A 12,868-nucleotide genomic window follows, 5' to 3' on the forward strand; every position below is an offset into this window, starting at 1 on the left:
AAAGGCAGTGTGATGTTTGGCCTACCTTATGCTTCAGGACAAAGGTTTTTTTTTCTTTTCTACCCCCCTCCCCATGTGATCTTCCCTGGCAGAACAAGCCCGAAGACCAGCACTCCTGGGACTGCTTGAAGATCATGGCCTATGACCACTCATCCAGACCTGCCGACCAAAAGGATAGACTGGAGCTCCACAACAAGAACTGGGACGTGCCCTCAGCCAACACCCCTGACACGTCTGAAGGGGACTTCCAGACCGAAGTCTGAGGCCAGAGACCAAACACACACTCTGACACTCACATACAGAAAAACTGACCATGAATCCCACCGGCACACGGAAACATAATCAGTCAAAGATAGAGTGTCCCTGCAGTACATACTTACACACATCATACAGATTCACACATACATGTGCATATAGAGAGAAACTTTTAATGAGAGGATGAACAAGGAAAAGAAGACTTCTATATTTTCACACAAAAACTTTAAGTAAAGGACTGGGGTTAGCAGATGGGGATTTTTTTAAAAAGAACTTTCTGAAATGTGTTGATTTTTCTTCAGAAAGGATTCTCTTTCACCTATTTGATGACGAAAAAATGAGTATTTCTGCACCGTTGTTTTATAGGAAAAAAAAACATTTCTCACTGATTTTGCCCATGATTGAGCCCTTTAGATATGACTCCCTTCCTCTGTACCTGTTTCCCCAATGGATGATTCACGCTCTCTCTCACTAAGGTGGGGTAACAAAAGTTCATTAATAAACACCGTCCACTGCTTTTTCTAGCATTGAAAAACGCTGGTCCCCCCACATTGTGTTTGTGGCTTTTGTTCTTTTTGTGTTGTTTTGTTTGTTATTTTCTTCTGTTTTGGTTAATTTAGCAAAATGAAAAAAACTGGTTGTGTGCCATGGTCCGTGTCTTTGGTGGGAGTAGTTTGATGTGTATCTGTACTGTCTTTTATGAGGGTCCTACTTGTAGAAATGTTTTTATACCGATATTTAAGTTGTGTTTCCCCATGCATTTTTTCGTAATGCGCTGGTTTAAAGAAAGATGTTCGGTGCATATTGTCAGTCTAAATGGATATCCGTGCCATCTGGCTGACGACAAAATGCTGAAGAACGTTGACCATAAAAACAAAAGCGGTTGCCAGAGCGTTGTTTCGACAGATGGCTTGGTCTCATCTTTCATTCTCATTGGCCCAACCGTGGGAGTGAATCCTGAGGTAGTTAAAAACAGACACACCGCCCTGTCCGCCAGCCAGTGCTCAAATCGAGCCCATTTCACTCGTCGAGTCCCGGTCTTTCAGAGGGAGCGTAAGCAGGTTAAAGCTTATACCTTTTTCTTCTTTACTTCAGCTCAGCTGAAAACTCTGACTTGGGAAGCTTGGAAAGCATTAGATAAAAAAAAAAAACATGGGAACAGGGATTGCTTTGAATGTACGGCCAGTGATGTGACCAGAGGAATACGTATGGCATGATCCCGGCGACGTCAGTTGGAGGAAGACGGTAATGCAGAAATAATGCAGACAGCGAAGATGGCATGGTGCTGTCTGCTTCCTGGCAGTAGTATAAGGGCCATTATTATGTTGGTTTGTTACAGCTTAAACTACTATTTATTTCAGCTACAGGATGTTTCAAAGAAAAGGCAGAGTCATTTACCTCTACCACTTTGTGCAGCAAGTCTGTCCCACCTGAGATAAAAGCCTATATGTATTGATTATTGCCTATCATAAAAAAGGATTTTAATTTGTCTGGTGCAAGCCCAATAAGGTGTTTGTGTTTGGGTCTGTGTGTCATGCTGGGTCAGGCTGAAGACGTGTGTAAGGCAGTAGTTCTGAGTATCACAATGTGTTGTGCATGATTTGACCCTTTCCTAATCTGTAAGCTTTGATAGGTTTCACAAGAGAACGCCCTTCAACTAGTTTCTGAAGATCACGGAACTGAGCTGAACACTCATTTGTTCCGGAAGTTTAATGTAGCATTATCATTGATTCCAGCAGGTTTTCAAAATGCAGCGATTAGTTTCTGCATTTTAGTCTAACATTGTTATTTACACCAGCTACGAAGAGTGCTAGATGTGATGAACAGGTAAGTAAGTATGGCCACTCCAATTCTGCATCGTCACCATCATCCCTGGTGACCCGGGTCACTATTGTTTGTTTGTTTATTTTTTAATTCTTCTTATTCTATGGCAGTGTTTTTCCCCCAAGTAACACTTTTTAAAATTGGCTCCCTGTTTGTATCTGTTTCTTTAGTCCCTGTTGGCCATATTTCTGTTGAAGCCCTGTCAGTTCAGTGCTGGTTGCTTTGGTGAGGGTCACTGCTCATGAACCAACTGCGAGGTTCATTAACAGCCTGCCACTCTTCTCGCTGTGATGGACCTTCTCGGTCTCTGGTAGCTCCCTGAGGACACCAGGAAGGCAACCGGCGTCACCGATGTCCAGCGGGAACCACTCAGCCTTTCACTCACCTTTGACCCCACCGAGTCACTGCAAAGCTGGAAGCCAGAAGCCTGAAGAACTGAACAGCACCAGTGGACTATTTCTCCAACTTTCAGTCACATTTTAGTCCAGTTCACTCAACTCCTTCCCTTTGCAGAAAAGTAAACGATGGCCTATAACAACTTCTGTGGACAAAGCAGAAATGCCCCCTGGACAAATGTCAGAGAATATGAGGACTTAACAGACTTTTCAAAGATTCACAGTGATTCATCATCATCGTGGGAGTCACACCTTGGCTAGACCTTGGAACAGATGAAAAACACAATTTGATCTGCATATATTCCCAAATAACTGGGGCATTATAGCATTTCTGCTGTTGACCTTTCAGCTGTATCATCTGCCATATTTGATTTGTTGGATCGTTCCCATTAGGGCAATCCCAATTAATATATTAAAGATTGCTTGGTCCTTTAATGAAAAAAATCCCAGCATTTTTATACCCAGGATCGTGCCCTTATGTTCAACTGTTTCATACAGTGTTTTATATGGAAATAAATTTTGTAACCGAGTCAAGCAAGAATTATTTGTTTATTTCCTCGTCATCTTTACGTCGACGTTGCTCTTTCTTATGGAGTTGAACCGTGACATCCTCGGTGCTGCTGTGCATGTTCTATTCGAACTTGGCTGGCGAATGTTTCTCAGAGGCAGGAATCCATGTGGTCAAGGAGCCTTTGGACTCCACAGTGGGGAACCCTCATTCTGGCTGGAATGGTCACTGACCTGCCGTGTTATTACCCAGTGAAGGGCACAGCTAACCGAAGAGTTAGTTTTGATACCTGCTAATCCACCAACTCCAAAGTCTAATTCAATAATGCTAAACCAATAAACCACTAAAAATTTTGCAAAACCTAATGATAACCGCTAACTTTTATTACAGTATATGAATTTACCTTCAGTTAGGATTTTGGCTCTGAAACCCTAAAAAGAACCTACCTAAAGAGCTAAAATTTTAACCTATTTAATACTGAAGTCTCATCTGTTGGACTAGAGTGATTACCGGGGGAAATTTAGAAATTTCCCAATGGGGAGTCATTGGATTCTTTTTAAGATATTTACTTTGCAGGATCTAAGTGTTTTTGTCAAAGAAGTCCTGTTTTGCAAGTAGCGCATGCTGACATTATGCCCTCAGTGAAGCCGTTTGAGGACTACAAACATGGCGACGTTTACCCAGAACTTGGAAGGAGGGTCTCAGCTCTCTATTGGTCTGTAATTCTGTCAGTCAAAACCTGGAAAATACAACCAGGGGCCCGTATCAGAAAGCAGGATACAGTGGTACCTTGGTTTACGAGCATAATTTGTTCCGGAAACATGCTTGTAATCCAAAGCACTCGTATATCAAAGTGAATTTTCCCATTAGAAATAATGGAAACTCATATGATCCATTCCACAACTCAAAAATATTCATATAAAAATTATTAATACAAAATATAAAGTAAAAATACATAAAACAACAAATTAACCTGCGCTTTACCTTTGAAAAGAATCGTGGATGGTGTGAGGGAGACGAGAGAGGAGAAGAGGAGGGTTATTTTGTAGGATGACTTTCACTATAATTAATGGAATCACTGCTATCTGTTGGCTCACTGGAATCTTTTTCTGTTTGTGCAACTTTAACAAGGAACCCATCCAATGACCTCTTTTGCCTCCTTTTTGATTTTGCAGAAATGTGGACATTGCATTGTCGTTAAACAAATTCATCGCTCGCACTGCTACGCCCTTATTCAGGTGGTGCTTTTCTACTAAATTTTGATTATACGAGTGAGGCATGCCGACTGAGACTGAGCATGGGAGACGATTACCCACAATTCCGCAGCGTGAGAAAGTGAATAACCATTGGTTCAGTTGTGATGACGTGCGCTCGGCATTAAAACAAGAAGCGCACGCATGCGCTTCCTATTTTGAAGCCGAGCGCACGTAAAAACAAGAAAAACAAGGAGCGCGTGTGTGCCATATGATTTTTGATGATACTTGGTGCTCGTAAACCAGGACTTGCTCGGTTTCCAAGTCAAAATTTATTAAAAATCTTTGCTCGTCTTGCGGAACACTCGTAAACCGCGTTACTCATAATCCGAGGTTCCACTGTATCTTGCTCAGCGGGCACATAAGTGAATCAGGTAGTCTGGGCAAAATATAAGTAAACGAATATGAAGTCCATTTAAACTGTGGTACCTTAAATCCAACAAGTTACCCCGATAAGCCAGTAACCCCGCTTCGTAGTACAGGCCACTGATCTCCTTAAATTTAGCGATCAGTCACATCTTGTGCTTACACATAGTCAGCCAAAAGTGTGCCAGATAGATTGTTTCAGACATGCTCACAACAGACAAGAACAAATATATATGATTTTAGGGTTTACAAACATTTTAGACCATTAAACTTTATTCACTTTACCTGCAGAAAAATGTTAGCAAATTCACAGTTAGTGGATGTAAATTTAACGGAAGCTAATTGGTCTGCTAACAGTTTTCTAAGTCTTCAGAAATGCTAATCCGCTAATGAAAAAATTTGGCAGATTTGCACTGTTATTACCAAACTTAGAAGTAAATTATTGTACTATTCTCTATGTGTGATTCCATCCTTCCTTATCTGTATAGATACTGTCACTTATTGTGAAAACCAAAAGGTGCCATCTCCCAATGGCCCGTTGGTAATCTGACACAAAAAAGAAACTTGAGAGTTTAGGGTAGAAAGTGAGGAGAAAACAGGTCACAAGGATCAAGGGAAATCGAACACAGAAAATACATCAGAATAACACTGGTTTCAGCTGTGTTGTTTTCTGCCTGGCATGAAAAAGGTTTAACCCCAGAGGTGATCCACACACATGCTGTTGCTCTGCTGCTAATGGAAATGGTATGTGAATGATAGGGAGGCAGTAGTGTTGCTTTCCTTGACCAACAACACAACCAGATTATTTTTACAATGAACACTGAATGCATCCACCTCATCCACACCCCCAACACTTCATATCCAGTTTATATAAAGAATAACAGCTCTTGATTCTGTTGGGCCTCCAAGGCACTTGTCAGGTTTGTGGTCCAGCAGTGTTTTGGAATTTGCTTCAGGATTATTTCAGTGGTTTATTCCAGTAAGAGCAGCTCCACATAAATGAATCCATGAAGACCTTAGTATTCACTATAAGAATTTACTTACATGTTTTTACTCTTTCCCTGGGTGGGAGCAAAAATGTTGACTTTCTGTAGGTCCCTAAGGACCAGGTTGCAAAATACTGCTCTAAACAGATGTTAATTTTAGAGCCATTATTCATAAAATAAGCGCATAAGATTTAGAGGTATAACCAATGTGAGTAAAGACTTTCTGGCTCAGATCCCAAGACCATCTACAGTCAACTGCATGTTAGACTTTAAATCCTGATCTGGACCATTATTTTGTAAAAGTAAAACACAAATTAGCTTGTTTTACAGGCTAGTTTGACTCATAGCTTCACCCAAAACAAATTAGAATGTTTTCTAGTAATATTTAATAAAGGGTCATACCTCCATATAGTGGAGGTTTTCTTCTCTGTCTAGTGTCATATACAACTAAAGGCAATTAAGCTGTTCCTTTGAGTGACCCACTGCTGTGTGATCTTTTCTTCTTGTCTTATTGCGCATCCTTTGTCAGGTACATGGTGACCCTTGTTTGCAGTGACCTACAAGGAGCGTATTAATAGAGAAGAAATTTTGCAACAGTGTGAAGTTTATTCTCATTAAGATTGTTTTCATGGCTTTATCTGTCATGCCAAGTATAAAGTACTTTAAATGTTATATTTAGGAACTTAGATACTGTGTCCTATATAGACTTTAAGTGATCTTGTACTGGGAATTATGACAAAAAAAACGAGTCATGTTTCAGGCTTAAAATCAAAACAAATAACAGTTATATTAGAGTCCCTGTTTCACCTTCCCTCTCACCAACCCCAGGGGAAAAGAGTTAATTCCGATATGCAGAGAGTACACGTTTTTGGCATTTAATCTGTGCTTTAACAAGACTATCCGTTACCAGTTACCCTGAAGACAGTCACAGATAAAAAGAACTTGTGGTTTGGGACTTCTCGCCTTTTCGTGGGGGGAGGCTGTTTCATCCACCTTGAAGCCAAATGCAATCTACAGCAAGACAAAAATAGACTCATTTCAATATGCTCAAAGACCTTCAGAGGGGAAATTGGTTTTTTGGGCCTCTGAGAGAGAAATCGAGAGACGGCTATGGTTCGCGCATTAACGTGCAGCTTGGCATTTCTATACCGTATGCCGTACATCACAAACATAATTGTATATCGAAATATAAATGTTTTACATACCAGATCTCGGCAAATGTGAACACAAACGTCCGCTAATGCATTCTGCGGTGCGGATACGGGACTCACAACACCAGGGCGGCCTGTGACTTGTTTGTGACGCTGAGGGAAGTTGAACATTATCCCAAAGCGCTAACATGCAGCAAAATCCATCTCAAGCGCTAATGAAGCTGTCGCAGTTTGCAGGCCACAGCCCCTTAAAGCCACCTTCATACCAGCTAGGAGTCGTAAACAAACACAGAGTTTTCATTCATATTTTATAGCGGCCCGAACTTGCACATTAAGGGTGGCCATTTTGAAAATATGGCTAAGAAAACAAGCCATTAGGGGCTCTTAGAGCTGAAAGAGGCTATTTTCTCCAGAATGAATATTTAATTTCCAGCAAACCTCGCAATACTTCACACATAAGTGAATAAATAAATAAATACCTTGTGAAGTATGTTCTATTTTTTCCCCATAATCCTTTTTTTCCTTAAGTTCATATTTAGTAAAAAAAATCCTACTGCTGTAATGATTTGTGATCAATTTTTAACAAGCGCAGTGCCAGAAAAAAGCTATGAAGATCATTACAGAGAGCTGACCCCTCAGTGACCTTAGGAAATTGTCCGGAGGACTGCATTGAACTGAAATCCCCATCGAACATGCAAAAGTTTCTAGGCAGAACTTTTACCAAAAACACAATGCACTGAGGGCATTTATACTAGTTAGAGTAGTAACCTGACCCAAGATGTGTTTTGTACTGTAAATGTTACCCATTGTTCAAACATGGAACATGGTCAAATAGCAGATAAACCACAGAATGTTTAGCTGTGAGCTTTTTCAGCTGGTGTACAATGTTTCCAGGCATGTGATTCCTATTCGCAACTTGCATGCTTGCATCAGCCACAACCTGGTCTTTGCTGCGTTTAACTTAACAGTCCACATGTCCCTGTCAAAAGTAACAGAGGCTTTTGAAATTATGTTACGCTCTATTTGCCGTTTGCACAAGGACGGCTACGTCGAAATCCTTCTTTTCCCTTTGGCCGTCATACTCTCCTTAGAGACAAACTCGCAAAGACATTCATGCAGTTGAGAGCAGATCTTCGGGTCAGAGTGCAGCACCCGCCATTTACTCAGCCCCCATGGAGCATATCAGGGTGAAGGGTCCTGCTCAAGGGTCCAACGGAGATGTGAGAATTAGCTCTAGGATGGGATCACTGTCAGCGACCTTTGGGCCTGGCAGGCACAGTGGTCTGACCCGCTGAGTAACACCTCCCATGCCCCCCCCCCCCCCCTGTACAGATAATGCAGATTAATGCCCTGGCCGGCAAATATGTCTGCACCGTCCTTCTTTAGTCATCGCCTTCACTCATCGTCATACTCGCATCGTAGCTGCTACCTGTAGCCTCCCATCGCCAGTCCCGCTTCTATCTCCCGCTCTCTCACTCTCCCACCTCAGTGCTGCTTCAGTACCGCTGAAATGCCTCTGAGGAGCAGGCAGCTTCTCTACGCTCCGAAGGTCCCTTATATTTTCACGGTAGGCCGCGCGGAAACAGATGTACAAAGGGCAAAACTTAAAGGAGGGCTGCGATGGAGGGACAGAGGGGGAGGAGTCATGGGAAAGTGAAGCCACCTTAGGACACACCGGTCTGTCACAGTCACTTTTTGGTATAGTGGCCAAACATACCAGGGAGATTCATCTACCCAAATACTGCATGCACATACATATAGAGCAGTGTTCCATTGAGACCACCCCAGCATTCACACAAGGGGATGTTCACATTTTCTTAACCTCAAAGATGCTTTTCTCCAACATGATATGCCTTTTTGAGCAAGCAGAAAGCCCTTGGAGCAGTTTGGTGTAAAGGGCCTCGCTCATGGGCCCAGAAGTGAAATCACTTTGCTGACCTTGGGATTTGAACCAGCAACCTTCCGGACATATGCAGTGGACCCACAAGCCATGCTCATAGCTAAATGAACTCATAGGTTTTAAGACAAATTTATACACAGAGACACTATTCTGTCCTCTTACACAAGCCTGTGAGCCAGCTGTGCTGATCTTCAGTGGAGCTTTTTTCAAGGCCAAAACGTTTATTCAAAATTTCATTCTGATGTTATCTTTTTGTAAACAGGATGATGTAGAATCTTCTATTCTATATCAATACTCAGAATCTCAGTAATCTCAGGATTTATTAATGATCAGATTCATTTTTTGATCAACCATCATCCATCATAATTAGACTGTGGGTTAGAGAGTTCTTTGGCCTGGATCACAGATGTTTGCATGCAGGATCATTGTAACCTTTTCCTGAACTTTACACTGTTCCTTGTCGTTTATAGTTCTGCAACCTTGAGCTTGGCTGTGATTTTGATTAAGCAGAGTCTTTGTCCGACAAAGAGGCCTGAGAATCCACTTTGTACCAGTTTCCTCTTTTCTGAGTGGATAAAGCATCATATATGTTAATGTGATTGGAGTGTTCTGACTGATGAGTGTTTCATATCAAGAACATATTATGTAAGTGTGGGACAAACCTCTGGAAAGATCCCCATGGCTGGTTTACCTGGTGGCACTTTCTATCTCATCTCCTGGCATTTTTCTTTTCCTTTGTTACATTGTCCTTTGAGAAGACCGGCTCCTTAGCAATACATGCCATAATAGAATGGTTTTTGGCACAGGTGCAGGCAATTTGTACAGGAGCCAGTTTAGCACAATGCTTTGAATTGTCACAGATTCAAGATTTTTAAAAATGTGCCAGGGTGCTACTAATTAATGGTGTATGACTAATACTTTTCTTTTGCAAAGAGATCCTCTTTAAAGTCTTTAAATCTTTTTTTTTTCCAGGAAAGATGGCATTAAAGAAAGTCTGCGCTTTGATAGTGATTTGAAACTATCGCAACCGGGAATCCATTAAGTGTTTATGGAGATGGTTTGATCCCAAACCTTTTAACAAAGCTCAGGCAATGAGCACATAGAGATAACAAACAAGACAGAGCTAGCATTCGACACACTCTGCCCCGCATTAATGCTGTATTTGTACCTGGTCTGCAGCTAAAACTTGGTGATGATGCTCATAGATTATCAACCAGCCCATCAAGTCTGCAACAGAAAAGTATAAAAAGCCTTTTCTCTGAAATCCATGCATGTAAATAAATGAAATTGTTCTGTGAAAGTCTAATTTGTTTTTGGGCACAAACTGAGCATCGGTACCCAGGTTCTGTGTCCAAAACTGGCATGGCTGTGCTTTTCCTTTGCCCTGGGTTGTGGGAATTCTGGCCCCCCAACAAAATATCACCTTTTGCCCCCCAGTAGTGTCTCCCCGGTACATTTTGGGCACCACTAATATAAAGTGCTGGGTCCCCTGAATCGGCCAGAGTCTCTGTGCTCCCATGACACCCTTGCCTCTGGCTGAACCTTTGAAGTCCAGAGCAGTGTTTCCCAACCATGTTCTCGGACAATTGAAGACAGTCCAAGTTTTTACTCCCTCCCAGCTCACTATGGGGAGCAAAAATGTGGAATGTCTGGCAAGGAGCTGAGGGAGCAGATATGTGGATCCCAAGGACAGGGTTGGGAAACGGTGCCGTAGACTACAGCAGATGCATGGACCGCAGAATGCATTAGAATAAGAAGGGAACCATGAGGGGGTGAGGGAGGTTGTGGGGGTGGGGGTCTGTGGAAGGAAAATTGGACATTAGTAGGCCCAGAAGGGGAGGCACATTGGGTTATCAGAGAAGTTGATTGATATTTTTTCTACCACAGGTCCACTTGTTCGTTTACTTTTTAAAAATTAAATATCTATAAATATATAACCTTTTGCCACTTCATATCTTTCCCTAAATTGCTGGGCCTCAGGATGCACTTTTTTGCCTCATCATGCGTGCTGAGATTCTGCTAATGCTACCAATGATGTAACATTAAAAAATAGTCTGACAAAACAGCTGATTGGTTGATATCAAATCACAACACCCAATTAGTAACCAGTACTGTTTATATGCAAGTATAATTCAGGCTTTGATTATTGAGATCGGTATTAATTTAAGTATTTGTCAGTCCATGGCCCGTGATTGGGTGGGACCTGCAGGGAAGCTCAGCCAATGGGAACCGTCCCTAATGCACGGTCCTGGTGTTGCAGCCCTACATGCAGTTTTCTTTGCTATGTTCTTCTTGAGCTCAAGGGCCCTTAGCAAGCTGGCTTGGGGGTGTCCCTCTGGTCTCCCCTAATCTGTCACTGCATAACCTTGGTCCTCTCCCACCCTCCCTGACTCACTGATTTATTGACAGCAAGAGATGAAGGAACTGGCGTCTAGGGGTTACAGTTTTGGACCACAGGAATGGAATCTTGCAGTTGCACTCGATTAAACTGAGACATGTCCATAAAATACTTTGGTTGCAAAATTTGTAAATCGCTAATGACAATTTCACTTACTAATAATTGTGAATCATTGAACCTAGGCAAAGATACAAAATACCAATCAAAAGTCTGGGCACACCTGCCTTTAATGCATTTATCTCTATTGTAGCTGTTATTCACCTTATAGAAAAAGGCCTCAAGGCAATGAATTAATATGTATCAAATATTGCCATGACCAAGAGAATGCTTTGATGACATCATTGCAGACTCTTGGTATTCTCACAGCCAGCTTCCAGATGTAGCCTCCTGAAAAGCTTCTCCGACAGTCCTGAAGGAGTTTCTACAAGTTCTGAGCACCGGTTGGCTACCTTGCTTTTGCTCTTCGATCCAACTCATCCCAGACCAACTCTATAGGATTTAGGTGGGGGGGGGGGGGGGGGTTGTGGGGGCTGGGTCATCTGTCATAGCACTCCATCTCTGTCCTTATTCACAAGATCATACAGCACTTACATAATCTCAAGGTGCTTAAGGTCATTATCTTGTGGGCAGCGTGTGGCTCAGCAGCCACAAGCCTCTGTGCCTGATCAGAAGGTCATGGTTCAAGCCTCAGCAGAATAGTCATGCCTGTGGGCCCTAGAGCACGGCCCCTAACCCCCAGCCCCCACTGCAGGTGGCCGCCCTTCACTGCCAAGCTTGTTGTCACCTACATGTGTGTCATGGAGAGCAGGATGGGATAGGCGGGAAGAGAATTTCCCTGCAGGGATCAATAAACGGTCATTATTATTGTTATCTTGTTTAAAAAAAAATTTCCAATGAGGAGTGTCCAGACTTTTGACTGGCACAGTAAATGAGGTCATAACTAGTTAACAGTGCTGAGGATATTTTCTTCCCCCAAGCCTAAGCTAGTGTTGGTCATGGATAAAACTGCTGCTGATCAGTTTTCTCTGCTGGGAAAATTAATTTACACGTCCCCTTTGTCCATTTACTGTATAGCCTACTAGATTTCTTTAGCTTTGCTGCTGAACCACCATGTTCTCATCTGTGCGGCTCTGCAGAATGAGATGATCTGTCAGATATGATAGATGTGGCATGTTGGTAACCAGCACAATGGAGCTGGTAATATGCATGCATGCTAAGACAAATGAGTAAGCTAATGCTTAGGCTGCTGAGATCAGCGCGTTATTCCAAAATACCCCAAGCAGTCCTGAAGGCCATAAACGTGCAAGTTGTCATTTTACTTGTGTGCTTAAGTGCTCCGTGACTGAATTAATGTCACTCCTAAGCTTGGGTAATGTTAAAATAAGTTATGCTGCAATTAAGTTTATTTTTGGACAAACTTGTATCTGGTGTTCCAGGTATGGCTGGAGATGACATATTTGTAGACCATTTTACCTGTTGGTAGAGAGATGGACCTCTCCAAAAGATTTCTTAGGACTGGCCCCTAGGCCCTCTTGAACAGGGCAGCCATTAGGCAGCAAATGTGACGCAGCTCTCGTGCTACTTTGAAGGGGAGGATTCAATCAAGAAAATATTTTCGTCAACAAGGAAAGACATCAGACGATAAGGAAACACACTGCGCTGCCTTTACAGCATGGCCGTGGTGGGCTGCCACTCACATACCCAGTGAAGATTTTATCAAAGCCATTTTTGCGTAATCTCCCGAATAAACATGGAAAATGTCACCTTTGACAAGGCGCTACCACTTCTGCAGAATAATAATCTCCTCACTGACATGGTGTGAGAGAATCCTA

The 12,868-nt window shown here is 42.3% G+C and overlaps 1 protein-coding gene across 12 annotated transcripts in view; it reads left to right on the forward strand.

The window, feature by feature from the left end:
- The window catches only part of adgrb2 (adhesion G protein-coupled receptor B2), a 211,889-nt gene extending 208,886 nt beyond the window's left edge, over window positions 1–3,003 (forward strand). For 10 of the 12 annotated variants that reach the window (XM_072705364.1, XM_023832061.2, XM_023832066.2 and 7 more), the window contains one exon: window positions 93–3,003. In XM_072705364.1, the coding sequence (XP_072561465.1) occupies window positions 93–263 (171 nt within the window). In that variant the 3' untranslated portion in view covers window positions 264–3,003. The remainder of the gene's footprint in view (window positions 1–92) is intronic. The other 2 variants (XR_002840637.2, XM_023832065.2) reach the window with 2 other exon arrangements.
- Window positions 3,004–12,868: the final 9,865 nt, after the last annotated feature.

The sequence above is a fragment of the Paramormyrops kingsleyae genome, chromosome 23 (assembly GCF_048594095.1).
Source record: "Paramormyrops kingsleyae isolate MSU_618 chromosome 23, PKINGS_0.4, whole genome shotgun sequence".
NCBI classification, from domain to species: domain Eukaryota; kingdom Metazoa; phylum Chordata; class Actinopteri; order Osteoglossiformes; family Mormyridae; genus Paramormyrops; species Paramormyrops kingsleyae.